This window comes from Macrobrachium rosenbergii, chromosome 21, assembly GCF_040412425.1.
Source record: "Macrobrachium rosenbergii isolate ZJJX-2024 chromosome 21, ASM4041242v1, whole genome shotgun sequence".
Lineage (NCBI taxonomy): Eukaryota > Metazoa > Arthropoda > Malacostraca > Decapoda > Palaemonidae > Macrobrachium > Macrobrachium rosenbergii.
In genome coordinates, this window is record NC_089761.1 from 11,686,397 (window position 1) to 11,711,449 (window position 25,053).

The window sequence follows — 25,053 nt, forward strand, 5'->3', positions numbered from 1 at the left end:
TCGGAAGAAACCAGGCGTTTGGCAATCAAGGGAGCTTCCAACACTGCAGGGCGCTTGGGAGCCAGAGGAGTCTCTGGTGCAAGAGGACGCTCAGAAGAAGACGTCTCAGACGAAGAACTTTTACGAGAACCAGGATACTTGGAAGCCGCTCTCTGACTCTCTACCAAGGGAGGTACAGAAGGAAAACGTTCCAGACTGTCCCAATGACTGCAAGACAGGAGAGCACTGCAACCAGGTTTCTTGAATTTCTTACACGGTACTGGAGGAGAATGAGGCACATCACCCGCATGCCTTTTCAAAGGGCATTATTCATCCACAAAACACCATTGGCATTTTGGAGAAGAATCATCTGAGCTAGATGAAAGATGATGCACGTCCAGGGATAAGCCTTCCCAACGGCGTTTGGCTGCAACCTGGGATTCAACAACAGGTTCAACCAAGAGGGCGACTATCCGTGGGCAGACCCCACCAACCTCCCTTAGGCTACCAGTTTGATTCCTCCCAGGTTTAGGGGAGTATGACATTGACCTTTGCCTAGGAGAATCAGTGGGACAGGCAGCCACACAGGCAGCCGACATCCTCCAAGCAACAGGGCATCATGAGGACATTAACCGAAGAGCCTAATTGCGCAATAGATTCAACAATCAATTCGAACATTTTACCAATTTTATACTCAAAGCTGGCAACAGTATTGGGTTCGGAAGTGAGATAGCCGGGTAAAGGAGCAGGCCGCATAGCAGGAGAACTGGATACAGGATCAACAGAAATAATAGGAACGTCAAACTTGATGTTAGCATTATCAATATCATGATCAGCAGGAGATCCCTGACTAGCTAAAGACTCACTAATCCATCTGGCTGTTGCTTTTCTCTTTTTATCTCTAGCCAGTTTGTTTAAATATCTTAACGTCTTCCACTTCTTACTGTCCCAGTCTACACATTCATTACATCGTAAGTCTTCTGAACAAATTTGTCCCCTACAATCCGTGCAGATAGAATGTGAATCGTAAGACTCCTTATTCAAATGTGTACTGCAGCCTTTGCTGCAATACCTAAAGCTAGTCAAACTTAAGTCTGACATTTGGAAAAAACAAGTCAACTACAGTCACAATCAGTAAATAAGGAAAGTTGTTATAAAGAAAATCACAATAAAGGTAAAAAAAAAAACAGTCTAACTCTATCTAATAATGCCGAAAGGCTATCAAAGCAAGAATACTTCACCAAATACGATGAGAAATCAACAGGAAAGACGAATTCCAAAATCAGAGCTGCTGCTAAAAGCTGGTGTACACCCATTAGCCGGCAGAAACAAATTGAATACTTTTGCTAGTTGTTCCTCTCTTACCCCGGAAGTGGGCAGGGTTAGTCACCTAACCAAACAAAATTGTGAGACCCGCAAATTTAAAAATTTTTAGCTGCCGGTTAATGGAAACTATAGCAATGTAATTACGGTATTTGGTAAGCTACTTATATAAAATCAACATTTATAGTAGAAAAGCAACTGGACTTTTACTGCTGTGCACAGTTTGTTCTCAGCACCATATATACCATATCTGTTGAGGACTGAGAATGAAATAATGTTATGATCACCGTATCCCTCTGAACTTCATTTTACACTTTTTATCAAGATAATAAAATTATTATCTCCAGATAACGTAGGACCTTATTCTGTCCTACTTTTTGGTATGCAGCTCTTCACATTGCTCTGCCCTCCCAGTCTTATATTCTATGTTATTTTAAGAGGCAAGTGTTACATTCCCTTTAAAGAGAAGTCTATTTATACAAATGATTTATGTCTGTGCTATAAGCAAAAGAGATCTGCCTTGTGTTTTTTTATTCAGTATTTTATACAAGCTCTTGCACAAAATATCTTTATATATAAAGTTAAAACTCAGTGGCTTTGTTACACTTGTCGGTGTTAGAGTGATGGTTTGTTGTTGCTGGAAAATTGTGTGAGCTCAATACAGAAAGTATGCAAAAAAGACATTCAGCTGTTACCTTGAGTCTGACTACCATTTCTGCCACTTCTTCTGCCAAGCGATGAATAGTAATCCTCCGCACTTCCTCCACATATTCCATTAACTTAAAGAGCTGCTCTGTGGAGACTGGGGTCTCTTGGATCCTTGTGTGAATGGTTTCAAACTGGGTGTTTAACCTAACAGAGAAAAGTCTATCAAATATCACAGGTATCGACTAAAATATGTCAAACCTCAAAAGGTACTTGGAGCACTTTAATATTTTGCCTATGATACAATTTAAGCAAAACACACCAAGTTATTAAGTATTCTCGATATTCAAGAAGTGCAGTACTAAGAGTTGCTTGAGCTCTAAACAATGCTTGTAACACAGCATGTAGACTGCTCAAAGAATCATTCACAAGCCGTACTTTTTGACACTCCTAATTCATAAAAAATTAAGAAATTTATTCATGACATCCCCAAGATCCTCACTTAAAGTCATGCCACTAGATTGCAGTAAATTGCACTGAATACGAGCCAAACTATTCAAAACACTAAAAATTACAATAACCTTTTGGTTAATTTAACACAAATGCAGGAAGAGAAAACCAACCCTTGAACTGTGTCCCTGTGTTGAACGATGAGCTGATTCCTTACAACAGACACAAACATTCCAGAAACAGACAAGAGAGACTGACGAAGAAATTTATATTCCAGTCTGAAATGAACATGGAAAGTAACACTTTACATGTGATTTAACATTTTTTAAAATTCATTTGAACAAACTCACTTACAACATTCAAAAAATATGATCAATTACTTAAAAAAACATAAAACTTTTCAACTTATTTAAAGTTTTCTGCTTAAAATGAGAAAATCTTACCTGAAGACATGTAATGTACCTGATGTGGGAACGTGACTGGCCTGTTCAACATACTTTGAATAATGGTTAATTTTCCTGCATATTCATGTAACTCTGCATCTTGACTAAGAAAGTCATTGACCTCCTGTTTGACTTCACCAGACAAGACGGATGACCATTCTGACACTAAAAAAGATTAGCTCTTTAAATAATGCACCAAAACAGTCCAGTCTGTTAAATCTATTTTGTTATATGAAGGTGAATTGTTGTACTGATTGTTCTGAATATAACATTTTTCAAGTAATTTGTATTTTTCTTAAGTATGTATGAGTACTCCTCTGCGCAAACTGGAAACAAAGTTAACTAGTGGTAAGGGAATCCCCTACTCACCTGCCCTCAACAAGCACTTTAGCATCAGGGGCTAAGTGGGGTGGTTGATGTGGGAATATGATGAAAGGTTGTTTTGTATACCTATAAAAATACAAATTACTTTTAAAATTTATTTGTTCCTAAGGAAATACAAACCATAACCTATTATGAACGAGACTCATTATTTTGGGAGGCAATCTATCAACTGACTGGTAAGTTGAATCTCCACTTGGAAACTATCGTTCCCAGTAAAAACAGTCAGCAAGGAAGTGATGACCTCTGTAACCTCCTATTCAGTATGGCACAGGGATGACAGAGCAATAGGGCCCTGAGCCTAAGGGAGAAAAGTCTTGGATATTACTTGGAAAAAGGAAACTCTCGGAGAACTAACTGATCCTAAAAGGGGTGACAAGTCAGACATTGGCTCTATCTGATCAAAACTACTATGGGTTAGATTATGGCTCTACCCTGCCCTCTTGAAGAGTGTTGCATATCAACAGCTGAAACTCTAAGACTGGGTGATCAATTAAGCTACTTAATTGATCATCCAGTCTTAGAGTTGCACCTGTAATTTTCCAAGAGCCAGCACATATTTGGTCTGAGCTGCTACCTTACCCAGGCCGGAAAAAGGAAGAAAAAAATAAAACCAGCCACTCTACTATTTATCCCAGATTCACACTCACCAAGCATTTGTTCAAGATGTATTTTCTGTCCAAAAAGAGCTTGGATGACTACACAATCTGTTGAACAGCTGCCAAAGGTCCCAAGGAGAAGGTGTCCAGGGTCTTGTAAAGTAGACTGCTGCAAAGGTAGTCTGACATTCCCAGACCCCTGCCTTCACTACTTGTGAAACTAAAAACTTCTTCCAAAATTCCAAGGGCTGTCCTACACCCTTGACTTCATCACCCAGGATATGACTGTCACCCTTTCTAGAAGGATCATAAGCTCATTTGATTTTTGCTTAAGCTAAAAAGAAAGGTGTTCCTAGACATTTCTTTAGCTTGCTAGTACAGTATTAACAAAAAATTGCTAACTCTGGCCGAAGAGTTCAGGTCCTCCCTAAATAATATGGCTTGCACTGGGCATATAGGCATCTAGTACAGTTCATACTAACAAAGTCCCAGAGGGAGTGAATCAAGAAGCTCTGGTATCTCTCAACAGATATTACAGGTTCTGAGTTTTCATGATAAATTCAGGGATGAACAAGAATGAGAGATTTCTAACACCCTGAGTACCAGGCCACGTTGTTTAACATGCCAACTTGCTTCATCAAGGCTTAGGCTAGCAAGAAGACAATCTTGAGTATTAGCTCTAGGTTTGAGGCATCCCCCAGGTCTCATAGATGTTTGAATTAGGTTGTGTAGATCGAGAGTCACACCCCACTAAGGAGGATGAAGCTCCTGAAGAGGACAAGACTATTCAAAAGCTCATCATCAGCATGCATAATTCTACTGAAGGAAAGATATCCATACCCTTCAATCCGGAGACTTGACACTGAGAGGAACTAGTCTTGACAAAGGTAGGTGAGGAAGTTTGCAATCCACTAAGAAGAAACTGCAACTGGAGAGTCACCCCTCATACAACAGATTAGAAAACCATTCAGCATGGGGCCAACAAGGCACCACCAGGGTCTTCCTAATCCCAGGTGTGATCAACACTCAACTGATCACATGGAAGATCAGACTGAATGGCATTAAGGCATACACATCCAGACTGTTCCCAAGTTCGAGTATACTCTGCCAAAACTTGTCTCAAAATGAGAGAGGATACCACATCCCATCTCCTGAAGGCAAAATTCACCCACAAGTTGGCAATCTGGTGTGATAGGAATGTCAGTGCCTTTCCAACAGACACCAGCAAGCTCCTAAACTTTGCTTGCTCCTTCTCAGATGAGACTGGTGGTAGTGAAGTCAGCAAGCATGTTCAACCACAAATCAAGCCATGGTGCTGTCTGGAAGATGGTCATGGCAACAGACTCCATGGTTCCTGATTCCATTGCAGAGAAGGTCAAGCCCTCATAATAGAGTCTCTCCATGGGTTCTTTGTCTGTCCTTAGACTGATGAGTCCAACTGTAGAAGACTTGTCTCTGCATTCTACAAAAGGTAAAACTTTCAGCGACATAAATGGCATGGGAAGGAGCTTGCTGATCTCCTGGACAGAATAGAAATCTCTAATATAGAGATCAGACCATTTGCCTAGCCTGAAACACCACAAGTTAGCTTAGACAACAGCAACCTGAACAACAGTCTTGCTTCAGGAGCACACCTGAGGGTCAGCTCAGTTGCCAAGTTCAGGTTCAGGCGGGGCATGTGGCAGCCTCCCCAAGATTGGGACACTCAAATAAGAAGGCAATAATCTCTCAAAAGTGCTAACCCAATCGCTCTAGTGCATGCTCATGGGTGCAGGGCACAAAATCAGTTCTACAGGTATTAGTCAATGTACCCTGGACCTAGAATAACTTGCACGGAAGGGGGTCCTGATACAGCCACTGTCCCATGAAGTCTTCTATGTTAGTTGAAGGTCAAACTAGTAAAGCCACAGGAGAATGGGCACAAGTGCAGCTGTGCATACGCACCTCCAGGGCACATGACAAACCACATGCAGACCAGGGTGCTGCACGATCTAGTGCATGCAGACCATCCCAGCACCTGCGGGTGCCATAAACAGTGCTTGAACTCCCTGTCTGCACAAGCACTGTCTGGGGACCATGCCCACACCAAGAGAGGGTAGTGCTGACTCTACCAAGCAAGAAACAATTTCAAATTAGTAAAACAGCATGATAGTAACAAGATGGCAGCCAAAGAATAATGACAGCAAACGAGTGGGGGATTCTCCTAAAGCAATAGTTTCTATTTCCATAGGAACAAATTGTGCTGCTTAAAAAGACGACATTTTTATAATAAAATAATGTTTTAAGTATACTTACCCAGTAGTTACATTGCTATTGTTTCAAAACGAACGGCAGCTAGAATTCAAAATTTGCGCCAGCAAAAACAAAAAACAATATGGTGGCTAAGAGATAGCCCCTCTACCCACTGGTGGAGGAGTGAGGAACTACCTTAACACAAAACTTCAGTCGTTTATGCCCTACATCCATGAGAGGGGAGGAGGGAGGGCTTTGATCATGTAACTACTGGGTAAGTATATTTAAAACTTTACTTTATTATGAAAATGTCATTTTTAAGTATGTAACTTACCCAGTGGTTACATTGGTGATTCCCACACTAAAGGAGGCGGGACCATGAATACTGTAAATAGAACTATAAGTTTGTGTTAACCTTCTTTTATTGGGTAAAAGAAAAGTTGTAAGTTCCTTACCTGTTAAGTGAGTGACCCATAATGATTCTGCCTCTTAAATATGGAGTTCTTAACTGCTAGACTTGGCGATGGAGCCATGGGATGTCTATAGCAAGTATATTATCCTTGTGACCTAGAAGGGTTTATAGGACACTGAGGATGACCAAACAAATATCCCTGCTCAAGGCACAGTACCAACCAAAAAACATAAAACCATTCGATGGGTATCACCACTAGCCTACATCAAAATTAAACCCCTTAAAAAACTAATGATTGAGAGGTACTCCTAAACGCACAGCACAATGTACCCCCAGACTTCCCAGCAAACTAGAAAACCTGCATCAAGGAGAAGGGGACACTAAGGAAGGATGAACTTCCTTATCACCTTCACCCAATACCATGCCAGCCACTACGATAGGGCCTAGGGTACTGCAATTATCGTATGTTGTCTCCATATCTTGAGATAATGCGAGGCGAACACTGACCTACTCCTCCAAAAGGTCGCTTGTACAATAAAAGAAAGAGACAAATTGTGTCTGAAGGCCAGAGAGGTCGCAACTGCTCATACTTCATGCATTTTAACTTTCAAAACACTGCACTCCACATCATCCAAATTGTCATGAGCCTCCACTATTACACTCCGAATAAAGAAAGCCAACGCATTTTTGAGAGGGGTCGAGAAGGATTCTTAACAGAGCACCAGCATCCAGTCGAAACAACTACTTTTGCGCCTCCACATCAAGAGAAATCCTCTTACTCTTCTTAGCAGAAGTTAATCAGTGCCTTGGAGCCAACTCCAGTGCTCCCTCACCATCTCGGGAAGGCAGAAAAACCTCCGGAGCCTCCCACCAACCACAACCAGGGGAAGGAGAAGCATGAACAAGCGTTCGCTTCTTAGGTACTGCCTCAGGCAAGACACTGCGAGACCTTTTAAGTGGGCGAGACTTGCCCGAAGAAGACCATTGGCGCCTGGGTGAAGACTCTCCCGAACTCGAAAGGTTCGCAAACTCCTCTCTGGAGACGCCTTTCCAATGGCGCTCCTTAGCAGTCTGGGAGTCGACATCAGATCCGCCTCAGGGGGCGACTACCTGGGAGCAGACCCCGCTCACCTCCCTTGGGCCTCCAGTATGCTTCCTCCCAGGGGATGGGGAGTCTAGCAAGGACCTATGCCTGGGAGCACGAGCGGGCCGAGTAGCCACCTCCTCCACTTCACAAACACTAACAGTCGTCACTTTATCCTCCAAGAATTTTACAGAGGATCCCAACTTCTCAACAGCTTGAAGCATTAACAAAAATTTCACGTTCATACGGGCTTCGAGGCTGGTCACAGCATCGGTTTCAGGTGAACGGAAACCAGGTGAAGGAACAGGCTGATTAACAGGAGGGGTGTTAATGGGAGAAAGGGAAAGTTCATGATCCTGATTATCTACTTCCTTAGAGGAAGCTCTAACTGCAGCTTTCTCCGCTTCCTATCAGAATCTAACTTTTTCATCCTACTTGAATAAATCTTCCACTTCCCTTCATCCCAATCTCTACATTCATCACATGTCAAATCCAGGTTACAGTCCTGACCTCTACAAGTGCGCAAACAGTAAGTGCATCATAAATCTCTTTAGATAACCTACTTTTGCACCATTTGCTGCAAACTCTAATTGCCCTACCTGAGCTCGAGTCCAACATACTGCAAGGCAAAGGAGGGTAGCTAAAATAACACAAACTAGAAATGATGTATCTGCTTGTCCTAACTGAATATTGAAGACAAAACACTAAGTACATCACCAAATTCCAATAACAGAATATTCTGAATTCTAGCAGTTGCTGTAAACAGGTGTGAACAGAACAAGCGGCAGAGACAACTGAAGTTTTGTGTTAAGGTAGTTCCTCAATCCTCACTCCTCCACCAGTGGGTAGAGGGGGTATCTCCTAGCCACCATATTGTTTTTTGTTTTTGCTGGAGCAAATTTTAAATTCTAGCTGCTGTTTGTTTTGAAACAGTAGCAATGTAATACTGGGTAAGTTACATACTTAAAATCAGTGATTTTCTTCAAAAGCCCTAGCAGAGATTCCAAGAAATTCAGAGCATATCAGTTACAATGTTCAATTAATTGTACACTAAAAGATTAGCATATGTAGTAAAGCACCTGCTGTTTATCTTTTGAAAACTGATTTCAATTTCTTATGCAAAATCGTTCATCCAGAGAATTATTTCCTGGTATTTTTTCATATTTTTGCCCAATACCACATAAGAATTTTCTAAGAACTCTATTAAATCTAAAAATTAAAACCTTACTTATCTGAGAGATAAATTCGGCAGCATCTTTGAATCGTTGAGCAATACTGTTAGACAGGGAGGTTCTGAAGCCCTCCCACTGGGGCTCAGAGAGAGTGACCACTAGGGTTTCCCGTTTTGGCTCAAGAGGTCTTAGCAACGGTGTTGCTTCACCCAATCCTTCTGAAGTACCATTTGCTGCAGCTTTTTGACGCCACTTTGGTATTTTTGGAGGCTGTGGTTCTTCCCAGGTACCCCGATACAACTGGACGCATTCATCCAACTTTAGCGTGAAAATGTAGAAAAAAATAATTTTTGACAGAAATACATGATTCCTTGGTTTTCATACTGTCTTTGAGGATATGACAATAAATAGCGTTTTTGGATTTTTTGAGGACATATTTCTTGTTACCTCCTTGAAAAGATCCATAAATGCTGAAAACAGTTCAGATTCATTGGGTTGCAAGGTAACTTTGTCATTTTCCAAAACCAAGTAAAGTTTCAGCCTAGGCCCCACCCAAGGTTCCTCCTCGCTGCCTAGCCATTTCAGGACAGACTCAACACTTCTTATAAGCACTTCCTGAAGCTGAAAAATAGTTGTAAAGGGAGGACAGTAGTTATAAATATATGCTATTTATTACATAGAATCTAAAGAGCATGCACATATCTCCATAAACATAATGTTACAGTAACTCACTGCAGATTTGGTGAAAATAAAAATACATCTACAAACAAGGATACCTACATTTTGTAAAAGAAAAGGGCATGCAAAACTGTTCTTAATTCATCATAAGGTTTTCTCACCTTTGATGCCAAAAGATTGTTAAAAGCATGCATAACAGCATGCCTTCGAGATGGAGAGAGGTTCGTTGCAATTGCTGCTTCTCTTATGGCTGAAACAGAGTCAGAGAACCAAGAGGAACGAAGGTGGGTTCTACCAGCTCTCGAAGCTGCACGCCATCTTGTGATCAGAACACTCAGCTCAACACCTTCTCCACTGCTAACCAGTCCACCTCTTTAATTATTGCTTAATTGTTAGAAAAATTACACTTTTATAATAAAATAGTTTTATATTTACAGTACTTACCAAGTAATTACATAGCTATTAGTTTCAGTTATCCGGCAGCCTAAAATTTTGACATTCGCAGGTTGTGCTCATTTGTTTTGGGGTAGGTGACATGCCCCACCCACTTTCAGGGGGAAAGAGAGGAACAGCTCAACAAAGAGCTCTATTTGTTTATGCCAGTACATCCATGTGAGGGGAGGAGGGAGGGCTCCGATCATGTAATTACTGGGTAAGTATATATAAAACTTTATTTTATTATAAAAATTTCATTTTTATATAAGTATTGTAACTTACCCAGTAATTACATTGCTGATTCCCACATTGAGAGGAGGTGGGAAGGCTTGGACATGTCTGCCCCAAAACATTATTAATGGTAATGAATTTGAGAACAGAAAAATTGTGAACACTGAATCAATGTTTGTTGTTCCTTACCTGATAAGAGAGCTGCTATAGGTAGATACTGCCTCTGGCTGGCACTCATCTTATCTTGTAGAGGCAAGGCAGTATAGCCTGAAGCACCTACTACTACAGTGGGTGCTTTGCAGCAATGGACCAATTCTGATGGCTAGCAAAGAATAAGGATATCTCTACCCAGGGCGTAGTACATATACAATAAGCCAGATTAAAAATACAGTCACCAAAAAACCACGAAAAACAATATTACAACACCAATACCCAACTGTTAAAAATAAAAGACTGGATGGTACTCCAAGTACACATTACTCCCAGGCTCCCCTATGACTCGACATCCACAGCAGCCAAGTAAAACGGACCCAGGGCACTGCACTGATCATACACTGTTTCTATATCCCTTAAGTAATGGGAAGTGAAAACCGATTTACATTTCCAAAAGGCTGATTGTAAAATATAAGCAAGGGAAAAATTTCGCTTAAATGCTAAAGAAGTAGTAACTGCCCAAATCTCATGAGCTTTTACCTTACATGAAGGAAAAGACTCCTCTCCAACCATGGAGTGGGCTTCTGATATGAGGTCCCTGAGCAAGAATGCCCAAGGCTGCTTGACATTCACGAATTGAATTTGTTCTGTGGAGGGAAAATTTAAGGGGCCTCACAGGACAGAGAGTTCTCTCTTCTTCAGCTGGACCTACAACTTCAGACAAGCTCTTAACAGTAAAAAACAAGGCCAAGGTTTCGATGGCTTTTCATTCTTAGCTAAGAAATTCAATGAAAAAGAACACACTGCATTTCCTTGTAAAAAGCCAATTCTTTTGTCAAAGGCATGAATTTCACTGGCCCTTTCTGCTGCTGCCAAAGCGACCAGAAAAAGTCTTCCTAGTAAGATCTCTTAAAGAGACAGAGTTCACAGGCTCAAAGCTGGATAGTCCTCTAAGAATAATGTCTAAGTTCAATGAGACTAATGGAACTTCCTTCAGCTTAACTGACTCGAAGGACTTAATTAGGTCCAACAAGTCCTGGTTGGAGGATAAGTCCATTCCTCTGTGGTGGAAGACAGTGCTTAGCATTGATCTGTACCCCTTAATGGTGGAGGTAGAGAGACCTCTAGAAGTTTGTTGGTACTGTATAGTGGAAAATCTGCTATTTCTGCTGTAGATGTTTTAGTAGAGGAGACATTATGTCTCCTACACCATGCCCTGAAGATGGTCCACTTCACCTGGTAGACTCTCTCAGACGATTGCCTTCTGCACCTAGCAACAGAATTGGCAGCTGCTTTTGAAAAGCCCTTCTTGAGCAATCGCTTAACAGTTTCTACCCTGTCAGGGCCTGAGTAGACAGGTTTCGATGAAACTGTCTGAAGTGCAGCTGTTTAACTAGTTGCTGCTTTTGAGGCAGCAGTCTTGGAAAGTCTGCCAGAAGTTCCAGCAGATCCAGGAACCATTCCTTTGCTGGCCAAAAGGGAGCTATCAGTATCATGGATGCATTTTGGTGGAACTGGAATTTGTTTAATACCTGCCTCACCATACTGAATGGACAAAAGGCATAAAGTTCTTTGTTCAACCAGTCCTGCAACATTGCATCAGTCACCCATGCTAGAGGGTCTGGGACTGGTGAACAGAAAAGAGGGAGCCGATGGTTCCTGGAGGATGCAAACAGATCTACCATAGGTTTCCCCCACAATTTCCAGAGATCCAGACAAACTATTGGTTCTAACGTCCACTCCATGGGGAGAACTTGTTTCTGGTGGCTTAATTCGTCTGCTAGAACATTGAGCTTCCCATGAATGAAGTGGGTCACTACTCTGATGTTGTTCTGGTCCAACCAGAGGAGAAGGTCCCTTGATGTCTCATACAGGGAGGAAGAGTGTGTCCCTCTCTGTTTCTTGATGTAAGACAGTGCAGTCGTGCTGTCCTAATGTACTGCCACTGTCCTGCTGTGTACTTCCAAACCAAAGAATTGAAGGCCCAGGTGTATAACCTTTAGCTCCTTCACATTTATGTGCCAAGATCTCTGTTCTTGGGACCACATTCCTCAGATCTCTTTGCTCCCCAGGAGAGCTCCCCAACCTCGATCTGATGAGTCTGAGAAGAACTCTACGTTGGGGTTCAGAGGAAGAGACTTCCCTTCTGTTAATCTTCTCTTGCAATTCCACCAGCGTAGCGATGAACTGCTCCATGAACAATAGAGTGCCCAGAAGGCTCATCCATCTGTTGACTGAGCAAGCAAGAGTCCAGTTCCAAAATCTCGCCTACTGTCTTCAGACATGCTTCCACTCTTTTCAGGAGTGGGGAAGCCAGAAATTTCTGAGAATTTATCCTCATTCCTAAATACTGAATCTCCTGAGAACGAGTCAGTTGCGACTTCTCCAGATTTGTGAGAAGGCCCAATTCCTGAGCCAGAAGAAGAGTTCTTGAAAGGTCCTCCACACACTGTTCTCTCGACTGAGAATGTAGCAGCCAGCAGTCAAGATAAAGGGATATTTTGATCCCCATCAGATGAAGCCACTTCACGAGGGGAGCCAGCACTTGGGTGAACACTTGGGGGGCCATCGACAAACTGAAACACAGGGTCCAAAACTGGAACACCTTGCCCTTGAAAACAAACCTGAGGTAGTATCTTGAAGCAGGATGAATTGGCATGTGAAAGTTTGCGTGCTGCATATCGATGGGCACCATCCATTCTCCCTGGTGAATGGATGTAAGAACTGTCTGGTTTGTTTCCATCTTGAAGGTTGTCTTCTGCACAAAGACATTCAGGGCGCTGACATCTAGTAGAGGTCTCCAGACTCCTGACGACTTGGGGACTATGAAAAGTCGGTTGTAGAATCCCGGAGAGTAAATGTCCTTTACCACTTCTATGGCCTCTTTCAGAATGAGAGACTCAACTTCTTGCGAGAGGGCTGCAAACCTCTTTGAGCCTGGCGAGTAAGCTGTCAATGCGGCAGGCGTGTTGACTAAAGGAGGTTTGTTCACGAAAGGGATAGTGTAGCCCTGCTTCAGGACAGATACTATCCAGGGTTCTGCTCCCTTCTGCTCCCAACGCTCCCAAAAGAGAAGGAGTCTTGCTCCTGCTTGTGTACCTAGGACTAAGTCCTCATTTCTTAGAGGAGGATTTAGAAGACAATTTCTTGATGGATCGCTGTAAAACAGGTTCTCAGTCTGGAGTACGGTCTAGATCTGCCGCTCTGAAATGGATGTGTCTGCAGCAGCGTCAAAGGTCTGGGAGTAAAAGCAGGCGACTCCTTAGGATGTCTAGAAGACTGGGACAGGAGATCCTGTGTGCTCTTCTTCTGAAGATCAGTAGTGATACTCAGTACTGTAGCCTGGGGAAAAAGATGCGTCCTGTCTAAGGGCAAGAACAGAAGAGCTGACCTCTGAGAAGGTGATACTTCCTTGGGTGTAAAGGAATGCCACAGTTCCCTTTTCTTAAGGACACCCATGGTGTAAAGACCAGCTAATACCTGGGAGCTGTCTCTTATACCCCTGTCAATACAGGAAAGAATTCCCAGCCAGTTGAATGAAGAATCTTGAGAGAGCACCATGCAGTCTCTGACCTTGCAAGCAAGAGCACCTACAGCCCAGTCTAAAAAGCTCATAACTTCAAAGACCCTAAAAATGTTCTTTAAAGATGGGCTAACTCGGAGGCCAAAAACATAATCTTCGCCAAAGTGAACACAAATCTCCTCACTGAGTCTATCAGCCCGGAGAAGCCCCCCTGGGAGGAGGCAGAAACCCCCAGAGACGGAGCTTCCCCTGTGGCATAATAGTGGTAGCTTACTCGCGAGAGTCTGGAAGTAGGAAAACCGAAAGTCGCTTTGCCTTGGTCTCTCTTCTCTGCTAGCCATCCTTTGATGTCACTCAGTGATTTCTTTGCTGAAGAAGAGAGGACTAACTCAGGCAACTTGGAGGAACCAGCAGTCTGAGCCTCCATAAAAATGCCGAAGCAGGAGAGGAGGGAGTTGCTGGAGAAAAGAAGCTGGGAAATGTAGGTAACAAAAACCTCAGCAAGGAGGCATACGCCATTAAGGGTGTGTCACTCAGTGCCTCCTGATCAGCTGTGACATCTTCCTCAGAAGAGATGGGCAACAAAGATAACTCTGCAGGCACCTGGGCACATGGAGGAGCCTTCTTAAGCAGACTTAAAATACTGTCTAGTTTACTTTGGATAGGATCAATGACTGCAGGAGCCGGCATACTAGACAGTTGAGCCTGAACACCAAGAGACGCTTGCACAGTTAAGTGCTCCAGTTGCAGAAAAGCCGAAGAAGCTCCAACAGCATGAGCGCCTGAAGCAGTTTGCTAGGTAGGATGACGAGTGGGCACCAATGGGTGCTCCGAACTGAAAACAAGAACAGGCGCCAGAGATGGAACATACGGGAGCTCAGTGCGCCAAATGACATACATCGCTAACTGGGAGCTCAGGTGCCACATAACAAACAGGAGCTGATGGGTGCTCAGGTGCTGATTGACGCACTGAAGCTACTGGCCGCTCAACTACTGGAGGAAGTTCCGGTACTGCTGGGTGTTCGGGCTCCAAACGATCCTTGGCAGATGACGAACTCCTATGAGAAACCTGGCACTTCGGTGCCGAATGACAATCCTCAGCGGAGAGGTTATCAGAAGAAAATCATTCCAGGCTGACCCAGTGACTACAGGAAGGGCGCTCGGGATCCTTACTCCTCTTGCAAGGCACAGGAGAAGAGTTCATGATATCTACTGCATCCCTTTTCAATGGCTGTGACTTGCCCAATAAGCACCACTGAAGCATTGGGCTTAGTTCCTCAGAACTGGAGGACATACAATACACGTCCACTTTAAGGCCTTTCCAATGGCCTTTCGTTGCAGTCTGGGATGTTTCAACAGACTGAACAGACCCCACTGACATCCCTTAAGGCTACCAGTTTGATTCTTCCCAGGTGCTGGGGAGTATGCCTAGGACCTTGGCCTAGGAGAATCGGTGTGCTGATCAGCCACCTCTTCCACTAATACTACACTAACACTCAGCGCTCTCAATCACCTTTATTATCCATTTGCACTTTTACCGAAGAAGCTAACTGGGCGATCGTTTCTACAATCAACTCAAATCTCTTGTAATTTTTTTACTCCAGACTGGCCACAGTGTTGGGATTGGAAACGTGAGAGCCAGGTAAAGGAGAGGTTTGAACAGGTAGAGGAGATGGGACAGGGTTCAGAGAAATTAAAGGAACATTCGTGTCTGATTTAGCAGACAAATCCTGACTAGCTAGTTTACTAATCTCCCTAGCAGTCGCTTTCCTGATTTTGTCCCCAGCAAGTTTCTTCCAGTGAGAATCTAATGTTTTCCATTTTTATAAGTCCCAGTCAGCACATTCTGCACACCTCAAGTCAACAGAACAAGTTTGTCCTCTACAAAAAGCACACATAGTATGAGAATCTTATGATTCCTTAGTCAAATGTGTATTGTAGCCTTTGCTGCAATAGTAAAACTAGAAGCACTAGTGTCAAACATTATGAAAAATTCAATTAACAAGTAAAAAAATATGGGAAAAGGGTTGTAATCCAATGATCAGATCTCACCTATCACTAACTAATAAAAGCCACAAGGCTTGCAAAAGAATACTTCACCAATTGACATTGGAATATCAACCAGGAAAGTACAAATTCCAAAATCAAGCTGCTGCCAACCACAGTACTTCAACCATCAGCTGGCAGAAACAAATTGAGCTCTTTGCTAAGTTGTTCCTCTCTTTCTCCCTGAAAGTGGGTGGGCATGTCACCTACCCCCCAAAAAAAAAGATCGTGACTCACAAATTTCAAAATTTTAAGCCGCCGGATAAGTGAAACTAATAGCTATGTAATTACTGGGTAAATTACTAATATAAAATGCATCTGCACAGCATGGCAGGTAGTAAAAGATACAAAACATCAACATTAAATTTTACTATTTTGGACTTCTATATTTTGACAGGGATATCTGTTAAATGCTATAATTATACTGTACTGTATATGAATCTACATTTAGTAAAGGTGTCATATTTCATTTCTTTTACTGAAGTCTGTCCCATCCTGGCAGGAAAAATGAGCATGTGAATTGCATGCATGTTTTAAGTAATCTAAAATAAGATAGACAGATATATATACATATATATGTATATATGTGTATATATATGTATGTATATATATATATATATATATATATATATATATATATATATATATATATATATATATATTATATATTTGCATATAATATATATATATATATTAAATTTATTTACAACTCAATCAAATATTTCATCTTGGCCCATTGTAAATTATACTTTTGCTATTGTGAACTAAAATATAAACAATTTAAGATCTACCCATTTTTCCCAACAAGAAATTATAATCTTACCATTAACAACTTGAATCATCAAAGACTATAAAACTACATAAAATATTTAAATGGCTTTATTGTATTTGTAAGAATGCAATTTGGGTAAATTGTTGAATAAAATGCAATTTTGAAAATTAGTAAAGTTCTTAACTGATCCTATGAAAATCAACAATTGCATGTTACTAAAAGGCACTTTATTATAATACTATAATGGATATACCTAGCTTTTCAAATCTTTCACCCCTGGAATTTACTTTCCTGTGACAACTTTGTTAAGCAATATATTAGCATTGTTTCCTAGGCATGCTATACTTTCAGAAACAGGTGACCAACTACATTATACTGTTATTCAATATTTTTCTTTCCTAGGTGTTCCTTACCTTAAACATTTGCACCTTTGGTTATAATAGGCGTAATACCCTCTTCCAATTTCTAATGTTTATTTATACCTATAGGTTAGTGTTTTCAAAAGGCAGAGTTATCTATCACCACATACCCATCATTCACGTCGACGAGGGTGAGTGTCTCCAAAGGTCTCAGTGCATGTGACATGACAGTCCTGACAGCAGGCGGAAAACTTGCCATGGCTCGACTTAAGGCCCGTCGTTCCTTGCCAACCCAAGGGACACGATCTACTCCAGGGACAACATACCTAACATTCCATCAAAAAGAAAGACAAAATCCATGTATGGAAATTTAAGAAATAATGTAAAAAAAGAAAAACATGTACAGGCAGTCCCCAGTTTATGATGGGGGTTCCGTTTTTATGCCGCATCGTAAACCGAAAATTGTTGTAAACCGAAAAATCGTCAAAAATCGTCAAAAATCCTTAGAAAATCTTACTTTTAATGCTTTGGTGTACTGAAAACAACGCAAAATACATTTTTATTGAGTTTTTCATCAAAAAAATCTCCAAGTTTTGATTATTCTGCTTTTTGGAGCCATATTTCTTCTATCGGATCGGCGTACAATGCGTCATAACCCCGGAACATGCGTCATAAACCGATAAATAATTTCTGATGAATATATTTGAAAAGCGTCGTAACCTCGGAACGTTGTAAGCTGGACCCGTCGTAAACTGGGGACTGCCTGTATATACACAGGGTATTTGACTAAGCAAATCATGCCCTAGCTTTCATGAGAGAAAACTGGAATTTGCAGAGTATTGCGTGACCATGCTATTCATAATGACCAAGGTTACAATTCCTGATTTTCCTTTCCAGTTTCCAAATTTTCAGTGTTTAAAGATACCTGTTACTGATTTTCCAAAGGACTGAACTACACCAAACTTTTGCTTCCATAAATGATCTATAGTGTTCATGTGTTCCCACCTGTCTAAATAATAACTTTCCTGTACTCGAAGGTCTTGATTTGACCTTCCAATGTACTAAAAGTGTTCAGCTTCACCTATTATAAGTACCATTTCCACAGGTGTCAAGAATGCTTTATGAATATTCCTAAAGCTTGAACAATGTCTTGCTTAAGCTTTCAAAACCTATACCATTCATTTATTCTTTCTGAGTTCAATTCTACCTTTCATATGTCCCTAGTGGTTTCATACGAACAGGACGGACTTCTCTTTGCCTGAGCTCTTGAAACAAATCTTGAAGGATGCGGTAGTACTTAGTCTTCAGTGTCGATGGTAACCTACTTAGAGGATGTTGGCTAAATCAGGTTGGCTTGGTCTATGAGTGGCTCGGAGTTTCCTGCATGAGTTCATGACAAGCCTGGCAAATTCAGCGCGACGACGTCTAAATGAGAAAAAGAAATAAAATTCAGCATTACAGTTACTCACCACTTACTACAGGACTCTCTGATAAGCAGAAAAATATGAACAATTACAAAACTATTGTTAGCCTATACATAAACATTCAAGATATCGTGCGCCAACCGTAATTCCATATAATTTCTAGTCAAAGCCAACATGTACTTTACACGTATTTAGTTTATGAGATTTATGTGACTAATGTATTGCTGCTAAAAAAATAAGCCTGGGAGAAAACCATCGTAACATAGTAGGGGATAAGTAACAAAATCAGATAACTGAATTGTGTATTAATGTATAAATATCCAGGGGCAAAATTGCACCAAGATGAGACAATACAAAATATTACAAGAAGAAAGTAAGATGGCTTACACAGTAGTCCCCAGAACTAAAACAATGACTTCTGATCATTATTACATAACAAAGGGAGCATCACTGCTAAAAGGTAAATAAGAAATCTTTGCAGATTAAGCTTACTTATGAAAACGCTTTGCTTTCTGAATTCTGGTTCTCCGGCGCTGTAGAAGTTGACTGTGATCCCAAGGACTGGTTCCATCCCCTGCTGGGGCAGGTACAGCCCCATACTGAAATATTAAAGTACAAAACGTCTTTTCAAAAAATTATATAAATCTATTACAACACTTATCATTTACCTCAAATCTGTGGCAGCAAAAATTCTTAGGACTTCATTACCATTTCATGAAACCTTGGAAATGGGTGACTGGAATAAATGATCCATCTAAGAGCTCCTGGGAATGAGATTAGCAATGAGCCCCTGGGCTCTATAGGAAAATGAACCATATCTTAAGGCTAAAAACCCGAGAATTACATGAAAGCTATGTATGCAGTTAAAGTCCACAAAGTGCTCTTGCAAGAAATGTACATACAGGATGTTCCAAAACATGAAGGCAAGGAAGTCCTTGTCCTTTAAGAATGTCACAATGAAAATGAGAGGGGGACTAAGATGATGAATATATAAATACCTACCTGAATAAGAATTATAAGAAGAGAGGCTGGAGATGAGTGGAGATATGTGGAAGACAAAACATAGAAAAGACAGCTTTCTCAAATTATTTCTAGGCATTATAGAGCTGTCAAAATTAATCTAATTCCAAAAATCCTTTGAAAATTAGTTCTTTATTCAGTATTAAAGACCGTTTAAGAAACTGGGGTAGTATATAAATATGATTGTCCTCGGTGTTCTCGAGGAACTTACGTGGGTTGCAACCAAAGAAGGTTCGCGCCGATTCTCACAAAGTAAGCTTCAACGGGTTAATTTTGAATTTTCAAATATCAGGAGCATATATGAATATCAATAAAATCATTACAGGGCCTCTTATAGCATTTCGGTATTCTGGAATCGTTATTATCAAACAGACATACCATTGTTGAATGCCCAAACTCCTCCACCCCTCTCTACCTGTCGTAACCGTCTTCCTTGCTTTTCACTTGTATTCCAGTCCCTCCTTCTCCCTTCTATATAGGTTGGTACCCCCAGCAACGCATAAACTGTGGTTATGTACAAATGTTTTTTAAAGAGATTTTTTGTATATTTTATATGTATTCTCAATATTTATTCTTTTATTGCATGAAAATGAGATATTGTCTTGAAACGTCGGCAAAAATAAAGATGTTTTTATGTACCAGTCTATTTCCATGCCCTCCTAAATATATACACACACACACACAAAATATATATATATATATATATATATATATATATATATATATATATATATATATAATATATATATATAATATATATATATATATATATATATATATAATATATATATATATATATATATATATATATATATATATATTTATATATATATATATATATATATATATATGCATACATATATACATAAATATTATATATATATATGTATATATATATATATATATATATAGTATATATATATATACATATATGTGTGTGTGTGTGTGTGTGTGTATGCCCTGTACAGTACCGTACAAGTTATCTTTTAGAATATACTTGTAATTCAATTTAAATGAAATTCTACATGCATAAAGTACATGTGTGTATGCAGTATGAAGATCTGATCTTGGTAGACATAACAAAGCAAAAAAAATGAGATAGCAGATCTTGAGAGAAAGGTCGATAACTAGTCAATCTCTTAAAAGTTTACAGACCTTCCTCGGCTGAGTAAGGGGCCTCATTCTCAGCCTGAACTCTGCTGATGGGTCTCTCAGAGGCGTCCCTGAATGACTGGAACTGCCGACACCGTAATTAGTTTGTTCTCCGGAACCGTTCATTGCACTTAGCTGAGCAAGAAATATAATCACTATAATATAATATTAATAAGAATTAAACACGTTTATTGTATATTGGCATATTATTATAAATACATTTAAACAAATTAAGCTCTACAGTGATGAAAGCAGTCCTCATAAACCTTCAATGTTTTTAGTGTATTTTTCAACAAATTTAATATGTTTATCTTTAACGACAGTTGTTCATAATAGCCTCCAATATAATGATAATAATGATAAAATATCTTTTGAAAAGTTTGTTGCTTACTAAAGTTGAACAACCAAAAGGATACAGTAAGTTACCGCTCTTAGAAAAGTTACCATAATGTGTTACAAAAGACAAAAGTCGCTAGTAGTAGAGATTTGTAAAAACGTAGTGAGCAAACCAATACAAATAATGCTCTGAAAAAAGTACGGGGTTGTATCTAAAATGCTGCCAGAAAACGATGATATTTTCTCATTATAAATGAGTTTCTATCAGATGGTCTCTGGCAATAGATTACTGTAGAAAAGTGTCCAGGTTTCATGTTATAGACATTAGCTACGGAGCCATTTGATTAGCTAGACGATATTAGTCAAGTCAAGGGGAAAACTGCGATACACAAGATGTTACATTCACTTTAACTTTTTTGTTACCAAACAAGAAAAACTTGAGCAGGTAATTTTATTATATAAAGAAATGTTTTATATCTATGGATATGTAAGCAACTGACATTATTTAAATGATTTATTGCATAGGGTAATTAAAGAATTACTGTAGCGTAATCTAAAGAATAGTCTAGCCATACACTTAACCTACCATAGGCAGCATCTGCCCTCCACCACGCTGAGATGAGTGAAGGCGACGACCACGGCCTCTTGACCCAACTCCGTTAAAGGTCTTGAGAAAAGAAGTGTTGCTTTTAAGGTATATGATTGCCATGCTTAAAGTAGTAAGCAGAATAGGTCCTAAACTCTGATCTCACTTTACACCTCAAGTTATTTCCTTAGACTATCGTACTTCACTCTTGAATAAAAGCATTTTAACATCTGATAACTTTCCTTCTGTAATGGGCCAAATCTCTTTAAATGAAATTTCCTCCTCCAAGATGCAATACATTATTAGCCCACAATGAAATATATATATAACAAGATTGTATAACTTTATATATATGTATATTGATATATATATATATATATATATATATATATATATATATATATCCATAAAGATTAGCTTTTTTAATTATATATATAAAGTCCAATATTATAAGTAAGACGAAATACAGGGCTCTGCAAATATCATTACAAATGATGACAATAAAAAACATACAATACTTTGTAACTCTTTTAAACTCCAACGTGTCTTCTTCTCCTCTGCACTTGGCCCTAAGTGATATACTGAGAAAGAAAAAAAAAAAAATCTCCTTTAGACCATTAAGTTCTTATATGCCCACAAAGATTCATATATATATATATATAGGATACCAACACAAAAAGACCTCAGAGTAAAGAAACATTACACAGTACCTCTAAAGAACAGATTAAATCACATCAAGCAGAGGTCAACATAAAAAATGCCTTCTCTTTTCTAGAGCTGTGATGATAAAACAAACATTACGGCACTTTGTCGTAAATACAGGAGTCAAATTCTCATCAGATGCCACAAACCCTACCACTGGCTCTTCAATCTAACATGAAAATAAAAGGTAATCTGTGCATAAGAACTTCATTCATAATGAAAATAAACAAAAATCTTTTTTGGAAATTATTTTCTGAGGCCAGAATGTAATTTCTGTTACTCTTATGGAGTAGTGGCGTTGTTACAAATATAAAAGAAATGTTCAAAATGCACTGACAACATAATTTAGACATTAAGAAAAAATAGTCTATGAGTTAAGAAAAACTATGGAAACGACGAAACTTAATAAATTTGGATATGGCTTTGTTTCAACAGTGGATAGGCATCACGTCTGTTGGACCATATTGTAGTAAATTTCCTTTTTATATTTTATACAACAGTAAATAAAATCCATTCATCAACTAGTTGGTTTCCTGTACATCTCAAGGATTACCGTGTTTAGAGTTACTTATTGTTTTATTCATAATCTCAGTGGTAATACAAGTACCTGTACCACAAGTAGAAAAATGTCTTACCGTACTTGGAACTAGAACTTCGGTAGTGATGATAAGTTGTTGAAGAGTGTAACGCGCAACACCACTTATGCCCTGCCCACCATTAGGCAGAGCTGGAAGACCTGGTCCTAAAGATGATGAAAGTTCACTGGACTTTCTCTTGCTGCATGGTCTCGATCCCCCTACCCCTCGACCACCAGCGGCCCCTCTTCCACTATGCTTTCGCCCTCCGCCTCCGTAGTAATACGGCGGAGTCAAACTCTTCATTTTTGCAGGTCTTTATACTGAAATGCTAACCCCTGTAATGTAGAGAAAAATGAAAAAATAAGTGTGAAATAACACACACACATATATGTGTATATATATATATATATATATATATATATATATATATATATATATATATATATATATATATATATATATATATATATATATATATATATATATACTGTGTATATATATTATTAAGAGTAGCAAGACTTCACTAGAAAATTGCTCCCTTTTCTTTTGCTTCTTGTCTGCTGATCGATATTTCGCACGGTCAGAATACAAGGGATTAAAACCGATTGTAGGCCACTCCCTTTAAGTAGATAATTTCTGATTTCCGAGGCAAAAGTGAATCTGTCTGGCTGTCCTTTTCAGGCAAAAGCCCCTGCGGGCATCAGCTGAACATAACTCAACTCCCTATGTGTTGGACGTGCCCCCTGCCCCATAGGAGGAGATAAAAGCGAAAAAGAGACCAACGCTCCAGACGCGTGCTGGATGAGATGGTGTGAAGAAGAACCCCAAACCACCGCCATGCCCTGGCCCAACGATACCCTTAGCTCCTAACCACAGGCCTTTCAAAGTATACTTTTCCTCCGTGCACTCCATGTGTTCCCTTCGATGCTGGCCGGACCCATGACCCACTCCATTTGCTTGGTGTTTCGTGAAGTCCCCATCGTCTTGCCCTTTACGTAGAAGCCCTTGCATCCTACCACGTGGAAGAAAACTCGCCCTTGGAAATTGCAAGTCATCCACGGACTGCCTTCTGCGCTGGAAACCAAATCTGCCTTATGGTAACGCGCTCTGTAAAGACATCCATTCAGTCATGATTTTCCTCGTAACATTTACTTAATCTGAGTGCCAGTAATCACCGAATCTCTTGTCAAATGTCCGTGCTCCTCGAGTGTCAGCAGTGCTAAGCCATTATTAATTCATCGAAGCCCCTTGGCACCCTCAGTGCAGCTTCGAATTCATTATTCTTTTGTCTATTTTCATTACTGGCGTATAATGCGCATATCTCTCATTTCAGGGGGACCCTATATCGTGGAATCCTCTTGGACTGTGTCTGGAATCCCCCCAGTTTCATTCATCCCGTAGGAATCCCCTTCAGGATCAATAATCTACTTGCATTCCTCTTTCCTGTACTAATGTTATTTATGTAAATACACTCCTTTAAGTTTGCCCACCTGTTTACGTAATATTTTCCTTCAGTAGTAAGAGCCTTACGCTCATATGAAATTACCCCTTTTCCTCTTGTTTTATGTTTCCTGGCCCCTTGAAGTCGGAATCACAAGGCTAAATTATCTGAAATTGTTGCTACTTGTCTCACAGAGAATATTTCAAACTAGATTGCCAGGAAAACATAAATATATATATATATATATATATATATATATATATATATATATATATATATATATATATATATATATATATATGTATTTCTTCTTCGTTTAACATGCTTTTTCCATTTTTTTTTATATGGGGTAAGCACAATGCCTTCTTTTGAAGGACTTTGATTTGGCATTGGGGTAGACCATAGCCTCGATCAGCTGCCCTGCCTGACATCACTTAGACCCCGGTAGCGGATGTGTACATGTGCCATACCAAATCCCCAGCTCCCTTTCTCCCAGCAGCGAAGAGAGTTGAGTGGTTAGGTCGACAGTTCAAGACGTGTGAGGTGTCTGTTATGTTTTTAGATGTTGGAGTGGCTTTGTTTGTGTGTGTATTAGTCTGTAAACCCATTTGCTTTCAGCAAACCTATCCGTTGATTACATACATAATCCCGGGGTGTCTACGTGGATAGCAAAGTGTCCACCTCTCTGACAGGTCGGCTGCGGATTTGAACCCGCACCACAGACCTCTATGAAGTCTGAGGCTGCTGCTCTACCAACCTGGCCATCGAGTATATATATATATGTATAACTGAATCACGAAAATGTGGAACGTGATGAATATATAAATAAAGATAAAATCCATGAAGGAAACGGAAACACTGGAGCGGTCCGAGGCCCTTCGACGCTAGGTCCTTTAC

General features: G+C 40.0%; 1 protein-coding gene across 1 annotated transcript in view; it reads right to left on the reverse strand.

Moving 5' to 3' along the window:
• The window catches only part of LOC136849390 (dynein axonemal heavy chain 7-like), a 270,971-nt gene extending 247,925 nt beyond the window's left edge, over positions 1–23,046 (reverse strand). The window contains 14 exon segments of the mRNA XM_067122742.1: positions 1,998–2,154; positions 2,571–2,675; positions 2,841–2,913; positions 2,916–3,005; positions 8,777–9,038; positions 9,168–9,341; positions 9,560–9,770; positions 17,088–17,243; positions 18,125–18,245; positions 18,248–18,342; positions 18,834–18,940; positions 20,517–20,648; positions 21,436–21,516; positions 22,773–23,046. Of these exon segments, the coding sequence (XP_066978843.1) occupies positions 1,998–2,154; positions 2,571–2,675; positions 2,841–2,913; positions 2,916–3,005; positions 8,777–9,038; positions 9,168–9,341; positions 9,560–9,770; positions 17,088–17,243; positions 18,125–18,245; positions 18,248–18,342; positions 18,834–18,940; positions 20,517–20,648; positions 21,436–21,516; positions 22,773–23,018 (2,010 nt within the window). The 5' untranslated portion in view covers positions 23,019–23,046.
• Between the last annotated feature and the right edge of the window lie 2,007 nt (positions 23,047–25,053).